We start from the raw sequence: 19,757 nt of genomic DNA, 5'->3' as shown, positions 1-19,757 counted from the left end.
TCTCAAGAGATTCCTCCTTCTGAAGCTATATATAAACATATAATAATATATAACTATATGTTTATAAACATGTCAATATTATAGGAAAGTGAAAGTGAAGTTGCTCAGTCGTGTCCGACTCTTTGTGACCCCATGTACTGTATAGCCTATCAGGCTCCTCCATCCATGGGATTTTTCAGGCAAGAGTGCTGGAGTGGATTGCCATTTCCTTCTCCAATATTATGAAGCAGAATTCAAAACTAGATTGGTTTGACTTCGGTGTGTGGTCCTAACCACTGTACTACCCTGCTTTCATTCCCTCATTCTGTAGGATCTCTGGCTGGGTGCTGGGGATCAAGTGCTAAGCAAGACAGACAAGGTCCCAGCCCTCACAGACCTGGCATTCTGTAGGGCAGAGAGACCTAAAATCACCAGTTACCACCATTACTAACTTAATAAGTTAGTGTCAAGTGTCACAAAGGAAAAAGACACTCAGTGAGTGGGGCACTTGATCTTGGTCAGGAAGGAGGAGTCAGAGAGCGTGGAAGGGAGAAAATAATATTAAGACTGAGCTTTGAAGCATTCACAGCATTAATTTTTTTCAATGAATTAGAATTAAAGTGTTTGCCACTAGATATGATTTCAACGGTCCATGAATGAACACTTTTCATAGTTTATTTGTAAATGATTTCATAAACATTATTATTTCATAGATATTATTACTTAGGATGAAACTAAAGAAAGAAGAGGGATGAATTAAAACATTAAGTACAGTAATTCCCCTACATTCCCACGACTTCCATTCTGAGAGCACATTTGTGAGTCCAACAAACTTAGCCTAGGTATCCAACTAACATCATTGGCTATGTAGCACTGTCCTGTAACAGGTTTATAATACTTTTCACACAGTAACATATAACAAACAAACACAAAAAATATAACATTAAAACAAATTATTTATTTTGTTATTTTTTATTGCACTGGGTCTCTATTGCTGCCTGCAGGCTTTCTCTAGATGCAGAGAGTGGGGGCTACTCTCCAGAAGGGGTATTCTCATTGTGGTGGTTTCTCTTATTGCGCAGCACAGGCTCCAGGCTTCAGTAGTCGTGGCTTCAGTAGTCATGGCACAAAGGCCCCGTGACTCCACAGTATGTGGGATCTTCCCGGACTAGGGAATGAACCTGTGTCTCCTGCACTGGCAGGCGGATTCCCATCCACTGCACCACCAGGGTACAGAAATATCCAAGAAAATGTTGTTCTTTTTTTATCTTACAGTATAGCACCTTGAAAGGTACAGTAATACAGTACAACAGCTGGCATACAGGGGCACCTTTGCCTCTTTGAAAGTTCACAACTTGAAGGTTCATATGTAGCAATAATAATAAAGGAAGCAGTAATAGATTTAGAAAAATCCACAAGGGTCACGCTTGAATTAAGCCAGTTATTCAGGATCTTGGCAGATATTTTAAGAACTTTGAACTTTGTCCTAAGATGAGAGAAGTTGTGGGAAAGGATAATGGTTAGACACAGTGTTGAAAGAGCACTTTGTCTACTGCTGCAGAGTAGCTGTGAGAGGGCCAGAAGGGAAGTAGGGATTCCTGTTAGGAATGTATTGTAAGAATTCAAGCAAGAGATAATGCACACTTCACAGGTGTGTGGGTGAGAGAGAGAGGCTTGAAGCAATGCAATCAGCTGGACTTCTGAGAAATGTAGAGGAAGGTGTTCAGGGTGGAGCTTTTCTAGCTGGGGGGCTTATCAGGTGGCTCAGAAGTAAAGAATCCACCTGCCAAATGGAGGAGATAAAGGTTAGCTCCCTGGGTGGGGAAGATCTCTTGGGGGAGGAAATGACAATTCACTCGAATATTCTTGCTTGAACACCAGGCAGGCTACAGTCCATGGGGTCACAAAGAGTGGGACAGGACTTAGCGATTCAGCTAGCAGGCATGGTGGAGGAAGAAGACAAGATAAGCCTTGATGTCAGGAAGGTTAGTAGGTTACTTATCTCTGACACTTGGACTTCCCTGGTGGTTCAGATGGTAATGAATCTGCCTGCAATGCAGGAGACCCAAGCTAGATCCCTGGGTCAGGAAGATCCCCTGGAGAAGAGAAAGGCTATCCACTCTAGTACTCTTGCCTGGAGAATTTCATGGAGAGAGGAACCTGGCGGGCTACAGTCCATGCGGTTGCAAAGAGTCGGACAGGACGGATCGACTAACACATACTTTCTGACACAGTCTAACTTTAGCAAAATAGACGACCTCACAGAGCTATTGCGAGAAATAAGAGCGGAGAGCACAGTAGATACGCAATAAGCCGCGGTTCTTTCTCCAATTTCTCCCCGCTATGCTTCGCAGCGCGCTAAGGACACAGCGGGGTACACAGTCAGGTCGTGTTTACCCCGTGATTCGGTTCCATTCGGCTCCTACCCCACTCCTTTTCTTAGCACAATTCCTGGCTCAGGGATAATTGAAGAACGCACAAACGAAATCAGGCCTCTTGTTACTCGGGACTACACGTAGGGGCAGAAAACTGGGGCTAAACCAGACCTTTGGCGGGTTGAACTATTTAAATACATTTTAAGGAGTGGGCGCGCTATCATCCGTAAGTTGGAAGGCCTGGACAAAGGCTCCCTCCAAGCAGCCTCGGGTTCTGGTTAGCGAGCGAAGAATAGCTGGTGAAAACTTGGGGACCCCGGCTGCCAAGGTATTTACAGCTCCGGGAAGATGCAAAAGCGTCTGGGATACCAGCTCGGCCGAGGTCTGACGCTGTCCCGCGGCGGCCTTTAAAGGCCCACCACGTGGCCGAGCTGCTGGCCCAGGCCAGGAGGCGGTGTCCGGGCTGCGCCTGCGCACTGCCCAGGGGAGGGATCTGGGTTCCGAGAAAAGGAGCTGGGAGAGGAAGAGAAGGTTGCTCCGGGTGGGCGGCCGTGGGAGGAGTCAGTTCCTTATGCAAATCGCAGAGGCGCGCGAGGGCTAAAGGGGCGGGGCTTGCGATGCAAAGCCGGGTACCCCCTGAGGAAGCGCGAGGGGGCGGGCCCCGCCACCGTCGGCCTCCTTCCGCGAGTCTCTGACGTCAGCGACGTCGCTTTTAAAAGCGGCCGCGCAGGCGCAGTGAGCCGAAATGCGAACTTAGGCTGTTACACAACTGCTGGGGTCTGCTCTCGCCGCCCGCCCGGCAGTCAGTCAGCCTCGCTGCCGCTGTCGCCGCCTCAGCGGTTCCGGTAGTCTTAAGCCCGCCCCACCACCTTTTCCCCGCGCCTCCCGGAGCCTCCGGGTGTCTCCTGTCCGCCCGCACAGGCCGGCCGCGACCGTCTGCGTCTTCTCGGCGCCCCTCGCCGCTCCGGCCGACATGAGTGGGGACCATCTCCACAACGATTCCCAGGTACGGCCCTGCCAGGCCCGCCCGGGTCCCCTGTCGTGCCTCGGCCCTCCACGACCCCCGCCTCAGAGGCCCCGGCCTCGGCCCGGCTGCTTTGACAGGCCAGAGCCCCTGGCCAGGGGCGGCCAGCCGGCGGACGTCGGCTCCCCAGGACCTGGGCGGAAGCCGCCAACTTACAGTTTGGGGGTGCTGGCTGTCCCTTCAGGCCGTTCCCGGGGGCCCCCTCTTCCCGGGGGGCGCAGGGTGGGCCCGGCTCCCGGCCGCGCGCGCTTGCCCGCCGCCGGCGGGGTGAATGTGCCTGTTGTTTCATGGTCCCTCTTTTTCTCTCCCCAGATCGAGGCGGATTTCCGACTGAATGGTGAGTGCGCCCCCCCTTCCCGACCCCCGACTCCGCGGCCGCCGGCCCCGCGCCCGGCCCGAGCCGGGTAGAGGACAGACATGGCGTCCCAGAGACTAAGTCCCGGCTCCTCGCTCACCGGCCCCATTGTTCCCCTCGGGCCGCCTCTGGACCCCTTTTCCGGGGACCCCAGACCCCCCAGATCGCGGCCATCCCAAGAGGGGGCTACAGAGACCCCGCGTCGCCCGCCGCCGGGCCTCGGGCAGTCTTTCCGGGCCCGGATTCCTCCCGGGAAAGTCGCCTTGTCGACAGTCGGGACTTAGTCTCTGCGCCATTTTCTTTTTCTCTCTCCTCTCCTTTCTGTGCCTGTGTGTCTTTCTCTCCCTCCCTCGGCTCCTTCCTTGAGCTGCCCAGAAAGAGCTTTCTGCGGAGCAAAGCCGTATAAATCACAGACTTCACCAGAGGGAAGGGTGGGAGCCTGAATTGTTACTATTTTTGCCCAAAGAGAACTTTATTTGAGGGGTTGTCCTGCTTACTGCTTCTCTTGTTTGTTTCCTTTTCTGCTTCCAGAATGAAAGCTGCCCTTCGGCAACTGTTGGTTTTTTTGCTTTTTTTTTTCTTTCCCCCTTCCCGGGTAAGATGTTTATGGTAGGAAATAGGGCTCTAAAACTAAAGCCCTCCTTGTGGAGTGCTTCGTATTTTGAGGTTGCTTTCCCCAAGTTGTGTTCTTTGCAAAGGTAGTGGTACCTCCCTTCAGAAAGTTTGCAAGTCCTCTATGGGCCATCCATTGTCAATGTTGGGCTCAGGCATATTGATTTCCTTTTTTTTTTTTTTAAATTAAAGTATTACTGACCAGAACTTTTCAGTGGGGCTGAGGTTCCTAAGGCAGTGTTTTTTTAGAAATGTAGTTTAGTGTAGTTGTCAAGAGGAGAGGTTGTTGAACATCTCATCTGGCCTAGTGTGTTAGCCATTTCTTGTGGGCTGTGGGGCAGGAAAAAAAAAAAGATTTTATTTATTGAAACAAAGAGTGGCCAGTACCCACCCCTGCTTCCTGTTCATTCTTTTTCAGAAGTGACTGTTTTTCAGGAATTGAGAGCTAACTGGCTTTTGCCAGATCTTTATGTTTTTGAACCCCTTTCAGCCAAATCGAGGCATTTATTCTTTGAGTATTTCCACTTCAGTTACCCTGTGAATCTTACCCCACTAAAAAGCTCACTCTGCGAGCTTTTCAGCAGTCCTGCTGAAGGAGAAGGTAACTTCTGTGCTGGGAATTCCCACTGATTGTAATGGTACATAATCCTGCTCAGTTGAATTTGGGTTCCGGGAACCTCTCCAATGGGAGAAGCTGATGACTAGCTTTTCTGATGTTGTAATCAGCAGTCCATGGTGTTAGCCTACTCTACAGAGAGCAGCCTTATGTTCAGATTTCCAAGTGGGGCATCCAGCAAGAGATGTAGTCTGCAAGGAGAGAATCTGGGTAAAGCGTAGCATTTCTTGAGCACCTAGTATGTGCTAAAGCACTGTGTTTAGTGCTGGAGCTGAGCCCCTTGGCTCCCACAGTGCTGCTCCTGCCTTCAGTCTGTTTGGGGAGACACAATTAGTTAATCATAAGGTAGGTGCTGGGGCAAACCTGTACCCCAAATGCTGTGCGAGTGACTAGGGAATTTAACTTTGGGGGTGGGGAGATTTCTCAGAGGAGGGAGCTTCTGAGCTTGGTGTTGTGCAAGAGTAGGTGCTGAGTGTCAGGGCTTGGAGTATTTCTTAACTGTGTTTAGCCAACCTTATTTGAGTTTTAAAAGAGGGAGGTGAGGCCCCTGCAGTTCAGAAAGCCACAGTGTGAGATAGGTTTCTTTGGGATGTAGGAGCAGAGAAAGGATGTGGCAGGTGAGGATGGAAGAAGTCCTTTTGACCTCTCTTGGAGGAAGGTAGGATCTTAATACATAAGACGTGTTCTTTTTGATTCTCAGACTGGGATGAGTAATCTATCCAGTAGTATCCAGTAGTGTATTTAACCTCACTGAGGAACCAGGGAACTATTGAATATGTGAATGATTGTAGGCTGGGTAGATTTTTGCCATTTTTGTAGAGATCAAACTTTTAGAATGTGTTTTTTCACTTGTAACAGCAATAATTGCTAAATATTTATTGAATGTTTACTGTCTGCCAGGCAGGCATGAATCTCATCAGTTCTTTCCGTTGGATCATCTAGTTTAATTTCTTCCTTGGAAGAACCCTTACGAATTAGGTACTATTATCTCTCTTTCCACAGAAGAAGAAACTGAGACTTAGATGTATTTATTGACTTTCCCAAGGAAGTGAGTTGGGCACTACAGAGCTCACAAGCTTAGCTGCCATGCTGTATATGATTCTAACATGAAAAAATTAAAAGCTGCACATCTCTACTTTATTACAGAGCTGAAAAATTCGAGAGGGAAAAAGTTGATAGTTTGCTTGCTTTTTATCTCAGCCTGCTCCTTCATGAGAAGAAGCACTGTAACTGCTTCCCCACCGCACTGAGAGTCTGACAGAGTATTATCTTTGTAAATATTATCTGGAAGATGTGGTATTAGTAGCTGTGTGCTTGTTAAGTAATACACTGGTAACTAGTGATTGATTTATGTAAATATGGAAGACAGTTTTTAAAAATCAATGTTTAATTATGCTCAGAGAAGTTGTTATTGATTTTTGTATTAAGAGTTTGCTTAAGCATGATTTTAAGTGGACCTAACCCATCTTACAGATTGACTGTGCCAATTTCATATGTTGAAACAAAAATCCCTCATTTGCCTGCCCTCATCCTCTTAAGATTTAAAGGATTTTTTGCCTTTAGAGTTCATTCTTTACAATAGTTGAAACTGTTGCTGTTGTGTAGAATTTAAACATTCTGGCCTATACTCAACTGCTGGGAATAAGTCTGTTATTGAAACATACTTAGAATTATGTTTAAAGTATTGCTGTGAGTTCAGGGAGCAGAAATCATGAAAGACAAGACTACTTTTTGTCTAAGAGAAATGACTTCCTTTCTAAGTGTTGGTAACACTAGTTGAAGTGGAGCTGAGTCATTACTACAGTACTGAGCAGACTGCTAAAGTGTCTTTAGAGTTGATAATGGTAACATCAGGTTGGGAGTCAGTGGTCCTTTTGCCATTTCAAGGGCTTGAAGTTTTTGCCCATCTACTCTGGAGTTGTAGGGTTCTTCCCTCTTTGGCATGAGTAGAGTATAATGCTCGGTTTCATCAGACATCAGCGATTATTCTCAGAAATGTCATATGGGATCATTGTTTGACATTATCTTGTGTTGATTCTAATTAGTTTAGTGAATTCAAACTGTATGGTGGAATTAAATATAAATTGTTTTTGATGCTAATAGTTACACTTCTGTGCTGTTGGGTACTGGTTGGGGTGGCAGGTGGAAAGGCTAATGATGGGGCTATCTGAAAATTCCCATCACATTTTTAAAACCAAACTGATGGCACCATCAACTGAAATCTGGCACATCTTCCTACTCTATCCAGAAACACTTAAGCAAAACATTGTCTTTCCTGCCACTGCAGCCAGATTCCTTGGGGGCACCTTTTCAGAATTAGTGAGCTGCTGTAGAATCTTTATAGATGAAACAAAATTGCTTGTCAACACTGTGCTTTTTAGATTACCAACATGTCAGAACTCAGAAACATTTTAAATTCCAAAGTTACCGGTAAAATGACAATATCCAGGAGTTACTAAATCGGAAATAGCTCATGGTTTGAAAAGTAAAAACTAGATGATATTGCTTACTGTAATCAACCCATACTTGTTTTTGGTAAGTGTGTGTGTGTGTTAGTTGCTCAGTCGTGTCCGACTCTTTGTGACCCCATGGGCTGTAGCCCACCAGACTCCTCTTGTCCGTTAATTCTCCAGGCAGGAATACTGGAGTGGGTTACCATTCCCTTTCCAGGGGCTCTTCCAGACCCAGAGATCGAATCAGGTTCTCCTGCGTTGCAGGCAGATTCTTTACCAACTGAGCCACCAGTGGATAAGTAAAATGGAAAATAGGAATTCAGGATCTGTTCCAGAATCTCATTTTAACCAATAGTAGCAAAACAAGAATCAAATCTGGGTCTTTTCCTTTAACATCAGCGTAAAAATGGGAAATTGTGAGAATTTGAAGAGAAATCCATTAGTTTATTCTGGATCTCAGTGAGTTAGTAATCATTTATACAAATGCCAGAGATCCTTAACATGTCTTAAAGCTTGTATTTTAAAATTAGGCCTTTGGGGTTTTTTGTTTTCCACATGTGTGTGGAGGAGTGGAGCAAAAAAAGTCTGACTTTTGAGTCTAAATATGTTTGTGTTGTATGTTAATGATAGTAGCAGTTATCTTTTGTTGCTGATCATATGGGAAATGCTTCTGTTGTGCTTTCTGGATGTATTTCTTTCAGACATACTGCAGTTGTGCCTGTTAGTAGTTGGCTGTGAGTGCATATGTTCTGTTACAGATCTTTAGCAACTTTTGCCATACTCAGTGCCGAATACTGATTTTCTTCAAATCCTAAGTTATTTCTTCAGAGGTGTTTTGTGAGGGATTGCATCTTTTCCATATGAAACTATGTTGAACTCCAATAAAGTTTTTGGTTCACTTGGAGAAATAGATTCGACTGTAATTATTTACTTTCGAATGAGGCAATGGAAATGCTTGAAAGAGTGTTTGATGTGGGTTCCTGAAGTAAAAAACTGTCTTTGAAAGAAAGGTAGAATATGGTCCATTCATTGCGTTTGAAGAGGGAAGAGAGTCAGTTCACTAACATTTTTGTATCTCATAGTTACGATGATCTGACTGCCCGTTAATTACTTCTGAAATCATTAACTTTGCAAAATGAGGGCATTTGGGCAAGAAGTTGAGAATTTGGCTTCTTAAGGTAAAAAGTTTGGGATGAAAGAACTTCCTAATCTGGTCCTTTAGAAGTGAATGAGATATTGTGTTTAAAAGAAGCTTTTACATCGTGTTTAAACTTTGAGTAGTAATAGTTGAAAGAAGTCTTTAATATTTCCATGCCTTGTAAATTGAAGTTTGTGAAGCAGCTTTCCATCCCCATGGCTTCAGGCCAGTAGCTAAAGTAGGAAATCTAAAATAGAGGCCATCGGTATGGAAGAACTTTTTGCCAACCTTTGCCCTCCCCCTACAACCTGCCTATCTAGGTGAAGGCAGTGTGCTCTGTGTTGATAGCGTAGGGCCTGGGTACCAAGCAGGGGGATAAAGATGAGGGAGTGGTATGGTGACAGTGGGTGTAGCCTGGGTTTTATTAGGTGGGAAGAAGCGTATAGTGGAGTATCTGTTAAATATTAATGGTATTTTGGTAGTGTTGTGGGAAATGACTTATAGTTTGCTGTAATGATTTAGTAGCATGTAGATATTTTTTATTATTATTTGCCTGGAGAATCCCAGGGACGGGCGGGGGGTGGGGGGGAGCCTGGTGGGCTGCTGTCTATGGGGTCGCACAGAGTCGGACATGACTGAAGCGACTTAGCAGCAGCAGCAGGTTTTATTTAAAATGATAATTATTTTGTATGTTCAAGAAAAATTCCAAATATTTTTCACACTGGGAGAGAAGTGACTCAAGTGTATATCTAGGGTACATAGATTGTAATATCATCAAGCAAGACCACCTTTTATCAACTTTTGGATTGTGTCTTTATCTGTCATTTATGTTCTAAGTTTTAGTTAAGGGATATTGGTAACGTAAGTTTTAAATTTCTTTTTGGTAGATATTCGTTTTGAATTTGTTGTCATATTTTTAGATCCACTCAGTATCTCCCTGCCAACTTTACCTTTCTGTATGTTCTTGCGAATTTTTCTGAAATGTATAGTAAATATTTTTATTTACAACTCCCTTTTGCCCTCCCCAACAGATTTGAGTAGAGGTGCATCTCTACCAGTCTGTTAAAATTCCTCTCTGATCCTTTGAAATTAACATTTCTGTGGATTTAAGGAACCAAAGAACTCAGTTCATTAGCATTCCTGAGACACTAGATAAGCTTCAACGAAAGGTGTTTAAGCAATCAGCATAATTGAGGATTTGTCTTTGCTGTTGAGAACAAGTTTAATAGATCCCTGGGCATGATGACATTTTCTTGTATTTTTCTCAGCACTGCCTAGGAAAGATAGAGGCCCAGAACCTTCTTTGGAGGAGATATCCTTGGCTATTTGGAGTTTACCAAAACAAACAAACAAAAAAAGTTTTTAAGTTTAAAGTTATTCCTACATTAGAGTACACTGAAATATACCTTTTTGCCAGTTAGGACTGCAAGGAGATCCAACCAGTCCATTCTGAAGGAGATCAGCCCTGGGATTTCTTTGGAAGGAATGATGCTAAAGCTGAAACTCTAGTACTTTGGTCACCTGATGCGAACAGTGGACTCATTGGAAAAGACTCTGATGCTGGGAGGGATTGGGGGCAGGAGGAGAAGGGGACGACAGAGGATGAGATGGCTGGATGGCATCACTGACTCAATGGACGTGAGTCTGAGTGAACTCCGGGAGTTGGTGATGGACAGGGAGGCCTGGCGTGCTGTGATTCATGGGTCGCAAAGAATCAGACACGACTGAGCGACTGAACTGAACTGAAAAGTCAGATTTTAAGCTTGCTACCAGATGTGAATGCTCAGATTTATAAAGCTCTGTAGGCAAAATGCTGGTTGGGCAGAAAACTGATCTAGCAGATTTCAAGATCAGTGGATTAGGGAATCTCATTGACTAAGACCCCTTGCTTTACCCAGCTCCTGCAAGGTAGCCCTGTTATTTCTTTGCAGTCAGCTGAGGGCAGCAGAAGGTAAGTGCTAGGAAGGAAACTAATTTTGAGAGTTTGGTAGACATTGTTTTTTGTATTCATTAAATCTGAATTTAGTGAAAATAGTACTTGTTTGTGGGAGAACCAGAGACCAAAAAAGGAAATTTTCTTCTTCTTTTTATACCTTCTCATCTCCCCTTTTTGGTAGCATACTGTGTTGGCCCAGATTCCAGAAATCCCAGTCAGGTGGTAGTTGGTAAGCTTCTAATGAGGTATCATAGCCTGCCCTTAATTATATGCTGGTAGAGATAGCTTAGACCCTTACATCTTCAAGAGATGCTATGGTATTAAGACTGGAATCAGATTGCTACTGAAGTAGGGGTGTAGTTGATGAAGAGGGAGCCTGTGGGGAAATACTATGCCCTTGAACAGCTGTGGTAAAATAGAAAGTTGGAATAGAAATCATTTTCTGATTTTCGTCTAGACAAGTCCTTGTTCTTACTAGGAAACTTGCCCCACTGTCCCCTGTGTTCTCATCTATAAACAAGGATGGTATTTCTATACTTCACAGACTTCTGAGATTTAAATGAGTATATGATGGTGTCTCTGTGCCCATATTTTAAAGTTTAAACTTTGATCAAACATCATCTGCTCTGAGATGGAGATTTATTTTGAATGTTAGGTTTGAAGTAGTGAGTTGGTGGCTCTTTACTTCTTTCACTGATATTCTCTGTTAACATTTTAAATCTTCTGACATTTGCACAGTGAACAGTAAGTAGCACATGACTAGAGTTGGTAGATAGAGTGTTTACCTAACCAAACTGCATGGTGTATGCGACTCTCTTCTGACTATTAAGCAATCACTGTAAAATACAAGTTGGTGTATCCATATCTAGGTTTAGGCTAAGAGATCTTACACCATGGGTCAGAAAGATTGTCAGGGAACTGTCACAACAGGAGCAGATTTCAAAATTAATGTTCAGTTAAAGATAGGCCAGAGAAAATAATTTTGTAGGATCAAAATTATAGCATAGTGTCTAAAGAGTCTCAGAGATAAAGTCTTGCAAAGATAAACGTCTCAGGAATGTGTGGTTCTTAAAGTACATAGGAAAAAAGAAAAAAAAAAAAAACAAAACAGTGAGAAAGTGAATATAATACTGCATGGCTCTGTTGCCCTCAGTATGTCAACACGTCAAAGATAGGATTGGGTTTAAAAGTCTTCAGAGCTTTCACCTCTTTCTTTTATATCATTTTTCTCTGATTGAGAATTTGAATAGTCTTGGATCAGGAGGGTCCCCCCAACCCTGGCCAAATCAAGTAGCCGTAATATAGTGGAAAGGACATTTTAGTTTGAGCTCTTGCACTTCTGCTCAATAGTGTGGCCTTTGAACAAGTTAATCTCTGAGTCTTAGTCCTTTTCTTGTAAACTGAGTCTATTAAATAGTATGTGAGGTTCACTTTAGGAAACGTAAAAACTTAGAACAGAATTTTGAGTTCCTTGACAGTCCTTAAAAACAAAACCAAAAAACACCGAAGCACCTTTTCACAGATTGCTTGAGTAGTCTTCCGAACAAAGGGAACATCTTCACTTTCTTTAAATTTGGGTATTGTGAGGTTTTACCCAAGGAAAGAGTCACTTGGGCGCCTTGAATATGATAGTGTTGCTGTGAATCTGAGATGGGTAGGACTCAGGAGTGTACTGACTTGCCTTGGCTTCATGACTGCAAACCACTTTGTTTCTCATAAAGTACAGTTTAAGAATCTTCAGCAGCGAATAACTTTCACCTCTTTGCTCTTGGGATGGGGCAGTATTTAGAGATCTATCCAGGAAACTAAAAGTTTTGTATTTAATTACAAATAGAAATTTTAATTTTCCATATTCATTTATTCAAACATTTAGAAAGTATATACCTGTAGTGACTAAATACAGATGAACTAGACAAGCCCATAGAGTTCTCAGAAGAAATACTTTGAAGTTAGTAAATTGTATGCCTGTATACTTACTTCCTCTGTTGGGATTCCATATTTTTCATTGGGCCTCAGTACAAAGGCTCCTGTTGTACCAGGGTAAGTGGGCATGGAAGGTGCTTTCTGGCAACTAATGCTTCACTATCAATGAAAAAGAGTGATGTCTCCATTTATTTCCAATCCTAGGAGATTTTTTTTCCCTCTCCCTAAAAAAAAAAAGGGAAATTAGGACCTTAGATTTCCAAACGTGTCCAAACTCGTAACTGTTCTAGAGAAAAGAATTTTAGGATACCTATAAACTCATTATACCTTTCTCACTTGGAATAGAAGAATAAACTAGTTTTAAGGTTTGTGAATTTTCCGTTATATTTTTGTATCAGACACATGTTCTGCATAAATTTTAGAAGATTAGTTTTCAGGTTTCCCTGAACAGGTAGATTTGCCACAGTGACAGGAAACACTCACATTCCATGCAGGAGATTCATATGACAATGGCTAATCATATATTTGCTTGAAATAGTTTAAATCCTTGAGCTGCATTGCCTGAAATAAAGGCTGTGAAATCACCATCTTCTTAAATTTGCAGAACTGAAATCTTAGCGGTTAGACTTGGTACTTAAAGTCCTGGGAAACTGGAATGAATCCTGACCCAAGGATCAAATCCACTTCTCTTGCGTCTACCTGCATTGGCAGGTGGATTCTTTACCTCTGCGACATTATTACTGTTACTCCTTGTTAGTCCATGAAGTGTCATGGGCAATACACGAAAGCTATTAAACTCCTTAGAGAAAGGTTCAGAGCACATAGTAGTGTTATGTATGGTGATTTGAACACTAGAAAAATGATTGAGACTAAAGGTTAGATTTACTTTGCCTTATTCTTAAAATCAGTGTGTTTTTGCAGGAATAGATGCAGCAACAGTAGTTCTTGCTATTTAACATCAAAATTTTCAGTTTTAGTTAACCAGGAAAGAAAACAAAAAAAAGGGAAAAGCCCAAATTGGCTAGTCTTTAACTGCCAGCTTGTTACACTTGACTTTCAAACTGAAAGCTCTCTAAGGCCACACACCCCAACTCTGAAAAGTCTCCCAGTTAACTCCCTTAGTGTACAGAAGTCCAGGACAGATGGGGTGGCCTCATCAGAGATTCAGCTGGTGATGGTGTCAGTTGAGTCGCTCAGTCATGTATGACTCTTTGCGACCCATGGACTGCAGCACGCCAGGCTTCCCTGTCCATCTCCCAGAGCTTGCTCAAACTCATGTCCATCAGGTCGGTGATGCCATCCAACCATCTCATCCTCTGTTGTCCCCTTCTCCTCCTGCCTTCAGTCTTTCCCAGCATCAGGGAGTCAGTTCTTTGCATCAGGTGGCCAAAGTATTGGAGCTTCAGCATCAGTCCTTCCAATGAATATTTAGGACTGATTTCCTTTAGGATTAACTGGTTTGATCTCCTTGCAGGTGATGGTTTGACCGTAATTAATTACTCTTTCCACCTAAAAATCAAATCACCTTCTTCCCTTAAGTACAGTGTGATATAAAAATCTGCACTTCCACAGAACTATAATCTTTTACAGATGTTAGCATCCTCCTAATCTCAGAATGTCAGGGAAGTTGTCTATTAGCAGAAATGTGCTTGTTTTCTCTGTGAGGAAAGAGATTTTGGTTGGGTGAACAAGAGGCTAAAAATTTTCCTTGGATAGTCTGGAAAATGCTAAAGAGCTTATTTAGGACTGGAGCTAACTCCTGGAATTTAGATGTCAAGTAGTTTGTGTTGAGCTCAAGTTTTTAGGGGAATAGTTTAAAGTACAATATGATGAAATATTTTTATAAGTGATTGAAAACAGTGAGTGCATAAAAAAGACTAGAGGACTATCAAGCAGAATGCATACTGATTGCACATGTGTAACTATGCACGCCTGTAGGTGTTGTTGTACAAAAACAAAGATAATTTTGCTCATGGACTTCCCTGGTGGTCCAGTGGGTTAAGACTCTGCACATCTAGTGCAGGGGGCTCTGGTTCGATCCCTGGCTGGGAATGCATGCTGCACACTGCCTGACCTAAGACATGAAATAAATGGTAAAGTTTAAAAAAATTTTTGCTCAGTGTATTTATTGAAAACTTGATTTCTTTTCTTAAAGGCCTTCTGCAGCAACCATATTTCCCAGAAAAAAGTTCAGTGTGTGTGTGTTCTTCTCCCACAAGTCCATAATCATGTTTTGTTCTGTTAAAATGTTCCTTTTTACCCAGGAATACCTCTTTAGCCTTTAGAATTTGGTGTGTGTGCACGCTCAGTCACTACCCCACGGACTGTGGCCCACCAGGCTCCTCTGTTCATGGAATTTCCAGGCAGGAATATTGGAGTGGGTTGTCATTTCTTCCTCCAGGGGATCCATCTCCTGCATTGGCAGGTGGATTCTTTACTACTGTGCCACCTGGGAAAGCCAGAATTTGGTATTCCATCTCCATTTTCCTACCTGTTTTTAGGAAAGCATTAAGTATTGTAAACTCCTTGGGGGTTAGAAACATCTCAGAGCCTGTTTCAGTGTTGAAGGCATAGCCTTAATACTCAGTTTCCTTTCCAGTGAAATCTGCCTGCAGTCAACACTTAAACCCAAGCCAGAAGTAACTACTTGTCTCTGGCTTTCACTGAGCCCTTTATTGTTCTCTTCCAGTTTTTCATTCTGGAGGAATAGACATAGGCTGGAGAAATTTACATGGTTTGCCCATTACTTACTAGGAAGTGGGCAAGAGCATTATCTCATTTTATATGGTCGATACAGATGCTTCTGACAAATGTTTAGTTGTGAAATGGGATCCTCCCTCTCTCCTAGCTCACCAACTAGTAGATGATCACCTGAGGAACACTGAGAGCTTTACACTGTTTTCATTGTTCTCAAGCTAATTTGCATAAGAATCACCTGGAGTGCCTAGTAAAACTACAGAATCCTGGTCCTTTGCCTTGAAATTGATTCTGTTGTGGTGCTACTGACAAACCTGCATGTTTAATATACCTTTAACATTTAGAAATGATTTTAATACAGGTAACCCATAAATCACCTTTGGAGAAATTGATCTGTTTTATTTAGCTAAGGTCTCCTTTGTTTCATTTGATTAAGGTACTACTCCATTGGTCCAGCTATTAAATTTACAGAATATTTTAAAAGGGACCAGAATAGTATGTTCAAATCTGTTTATAAAAGCTTGTTACTTATCCCCACTCTAAATATCTTCTACCTTTCAACGAGTATTTAAATAAATAGCAGAGATAGTTAACTGACTTTGCAGCTGTTTAACTATGTGTCTCATCAAACTTCTGATCCTCCTGCTTCCATGTTTAACTAGCCACTATTTGATCCTGATGTCATCTTTTAAGATTGGGTGACTAAGGGGGCGCACAAAGAGGGAGAGGTGGTTTTCAGACTAACATCCCTAGGATGGTTAAGACAGGCTTTAGAAGGTTAAGTGGAGAATAGTTCAGTGGGATGCTGGGGATGTAACCTGTGGAGTTCACTATCTTCGGATTAAACTAGGGGTCTTTAGTTACTGATGGCACTGATTGAAGTAGCAAGATTTGAATAGAGCAGTGGTTCTTAAAGTGCAGTTTCTTGATCAGCAGCAGCGGCATTGTCTGGGAATTTGTTGGAAATGTAAATTCTTGGACCTCATCCAGACTTACTGCCTCAAACCCTGGGAGCTAGGGCTCAGCCATCTAGGTTTTACAAGTCAGCCAGGTGATACACACTGAGGTTTTAGAATCGATGGAATAGAGTAAGATTTGAAGTTCACTATCTCCCATTGTGCCTCACATTTTAAGAAGGAATGAAAGACAGTTGACGAAACAGACTTTTGAGTTAGATAAACTTGGTTTCAACTGTCAATAGTTGGGTGACCTTGAGCAAATGACGACTCTGATTCATATGAAGCCTATAATTAGTTTTGTAGTAATTCAGCCTCTTAAACAGTGTTCATTGTTTTTTCATAACGCCTATAGCTGAACCTTAATACTTGCTCAATTTTTGTGCTTTCATATACATAGGAATTTGGAGTAATTCATAATGGGACAAAAAAAGGAGCCAATTACATAGCACCAGGAAGGCTTCTAAAGAGCATATATATATTCAGGCTTACACTTTGACAATGCATTTCAAGCACAGTCAGTAGTGATATTCTAGACAAAAAGGCCCCTCGTTTGAATTAGTAATAGGATGCGTGACCACTTGATACCTTTGTGGTCAGGCAAGGTGTGGACTTGGGGCCATTAGAGGCCCACACCCTTTGGAAACAATGGCAGCTTAGGCTGAGCCTGGTGGGTTCCAGTGTAGCATAGTCAGGAGGTTTGGAGTCATTTTCACTACTTCCCAGGCGTTCAGGGCCTACTTACTAGAAGCAAAGGAGGACAAGCTGCAGGAATGGGCCTGTCCTAATTGAGCTGGCCCGAGAAGGTACATTTTCAGGTTAGACAAGTCCTTTTTTCTTTTTAAGTTCTGCCCCCTGGGAAAGGAGAAGCATTTTCACTACAGAGATGCCCTTGTGAAAATGTTACTCACTACTGAAGAGTATGTGAAGTGGGAATCACCATCCTGAGGACCTTGTACTGGTTAATTACCTTTAGCTACTGGTGCTGCTAAGTCGCTTCAGTCATGTCCGACTCTGTGCGACCCCATAGACGGCAGCCCACCAGGCTCCCCCGTCCCTGGGTTTCTCCAGGCAAGAACACTGGAGTGGGTTGCCGTTTCCTTCTCCAGTGCATGAAAGTGAAAAGTGAAAGTGAAGCCGCTCAGTCGTGTCCGACTCTTAGCGACCCCATGGACTGCAGCCCACCAGGCTCCTCCATCCATGGGATTTACCAGGCAAGAGTACTGGAGTGGGGTGCCATTGTCTTCTCTGAATTACCTTTAGAGGCAAAGATAAAAATTACCACTTTGTCTTGTATTTAGAGAACAAAGACAAGTTAGTAAAATGGGACTTCCTTGCCATTCTCCTGAAACTTAAAATCACTGCTTTATCTGATTTGACTGATGCCTTATTGGACAAATACCTCAATTGAAACGTCCTTTGGTGACCCTCACTGAGATTCTGATTCTCCAGGAGCTCTACAGAAGTGGCCTGCTTTTGAGGTGGCAGTTTAGCCAGGTAAACTTCAGCTGACCTTAAGGAACTACGTAGCATAGTGTCTTGCTATGTAGGGCAAAGGCCCCCCACAGGACTCCAGAAGAGGAGTCTCTGGTGGAGAGGAGAATGCTAGGTAAGGAGTCAGGACAAAGGAAGTCTCAATCCTGGTTTTGTCAGCTGTGATGAGCAAATCACACAGCGTGGTACCTCATGCTCTTTACTAGTGAAAGGAAGGTGTTGACCTGGATTCAGGATTTTCAGTTAGCACTGTCTAGTAGAATTTTCTCTCATCATGGAAATTGTTCTCAATCTGTGCTCTTCCACATGGTAGCTGCTGGCCATATGAACCTGTTGAGCCTTTGAAATGTGGCTCATGTGGCTGAAGAACTTAATTTTCAAATTGTATTTAAATGTAGCTACATGTGACTAGTGGCTTCATGCAGGACAGCACAATTCTAGGTAAAATTTAGGTAAGAGCAAAGAGATCTGAATTTAAATTTTGCTTGGAATATGGGAGGTTGGGGCTCTTGAAACTTTAAAATGCAAAACAGGTATGAATTTGTGTTATGAGTTTGAATAAAGAACTTCCTTCTGTATGTCTGCATTGCCTTATCCTGGGTGACATGCTAATGGGATTTATGACTGGTAAGTAGAGTTTACCAGAGCAGTTGCAAAGGTCAGACAGCTTTCCATTTTATTTGACCCCTTTAGTGATACACAAAGATGAACATTTAAGGTGCTTTGGACTGAATAAATTTTCATTTTATCTCAGCAACCCTGTGAGATAAGTCATGTCTGTTTTGTAGTTGACAAAACAGATTAACTTCATTCACATGTGTGCGCAGTCATCTTCAACTCTTTGCAGCCCCATGGACTATGGCCTGCCAGGCTCTGCTATCCACGGGATTTTTCCAGGCAAGAATACTGGAGTGGGTTGCCATTTCGTTCTGTAAGAGATCTTCTCGATCCATATCGAACGCAAGTCTCCTGCATGTCCTGAATTGCAGGTGGGTCTTTACCTGCTGAGCCATCAGGGAAGCCCAGCTTCAGTTCAGTCTCAGCCGTGTCCGGTTCTGCGACCCCATGATCTGCAATGCGCCAGGCCTCCCCGTCCATCATCAGCTCCCAGCGTGTGCTCAAACCCATGTCCATCAAGTCAGTGATGCTGTCCAACCATCTCATCCTCTGTCGTGCCCTTCTCCTCCTGCCTTCAGTCTTTCCCAGCATCAGGGTCTTTTCCAAATGAGTCAGTTCTTCACATGAGGTGGCCAAAGTGTTGCCCAAAGTATAAGCCCAACTTACGTTTACATATATCTTTATGGATCACTGTACTTTAAAATGGTTAGTTTCAGCCTACAACGTCATTTGAAATTGCAAGTTTTTAGCATGTTGCAATACCAAGATGGTGAAGCTGAAACTCCAGTACTTTGGCCACCTGATGGGAAGAGCTGACTCATTGGAAAAGACGCTGATGCTGGGAAAGATTGAGGGCAGGAGGAGAAGGGGATGACAGAGGAGGAGATGGTTGGATGGAATCATCGACGTGATGGACATGGGTTTGGGTGGAGTCTGGGAGTTGGTGATGGACAGGGAGGCCTGGCATGCTGCGGTTCATGGGGTCACAAAGAGTCAGACATGACTGAGCAACTGAACTGAACTGAATTGAATACCAAGAAGTTAATTCATATTTGTTCAGTTCTAGTCAGTAATAAGTAAATATCTGACTATAAGTGGTAGAGAATCTAAGATTGTCTAGGCAAGCAAATAGTACCCAAGATGTTAACTTACCCCACGTGTTGCTTATAGTAAAAGCAGATCAGAGCAACTTCTACACCCCACTTAGAGTCTTCCTGTTATTTGCATGCTCACAGTGAACATAGCAAGTGAGTGTTGACTTACTTATAAGTAGGCCCATCGTTAGCCAAACAGCCTTAGCCTGATGGAACAAAGTGGGATTTTGTAGCCTTGACCACTGCCATATAGTGAACATGTGAGGTCTTAGGAAATAACTTGAGTAAATTGCTTAAAGACCAGGGACAGATCCAGTTTCCTTCACCTTTAGCTTCAAATTATGATGTTATTTTTGGTGTAGGATGATGAAATGGAATTGGTATAAAATAAATAGTTGAGTTTTGAACACTTTACTTTTGAAGAAACTGAGGCTCAAGGCTGTATAGTTAGTAAGCGACTCAATTGGGAGGCTCATCAAAACCTGTC

General features: G+C 43.0%; 1 protein-coding gene across 3 annotated transcripts in view; it reads left to right on the top strand.

Annotated features, from left to right (window-relative positions):
• Window positions 1–3,096: 3,096 nt before the first annotated feature.
• The window catches only part of TOP1 (DNA topoisomerase I), a 93,227-nt gene continuing 76,566 nt past the window's right edge, over window positions 3,097–19,757 (top strand). For all 3 annotated transcript variants that reach the window (XR_015139024.1, XM_086331839.1, XM_086331838.1), the window contains exons 1-2: window positions 3,097–3,360; window positions 3,691–3,715. Coding sequence is in view for 2 of the 3 variants with exons in the window: in XM_086331839.1 (XP_086187965.1) it covers window positions 3,328–3,360; window positions 3,691–3,715 (58 nt within the window). In the remaining variant the exon portion in view is untranslated. The remainder of the gene's footprint in view (window positions 3,361–3,690; window positions 3,716–19,757) is intronic.

The sequence above is a fragment of the Bos grunniens genome, chromosome 13, assembly GCF_055505025.1.
Source record: "Bos grunniens cultivar Pamir isolate PY7600 chromosome 13, Bosgru_T2T1.0, whole genome shotgun sequence".
Taxonomy (NCBI): domain Eukaryota; kingdom Metazoa; phylum Chordata; class Mammalia; order Artiodactyla; family Bovidae; genus Bos; species Bos grunniens.
This window is presented reverse-complemented; position numbering and strand designations above follow the sequence as displayed.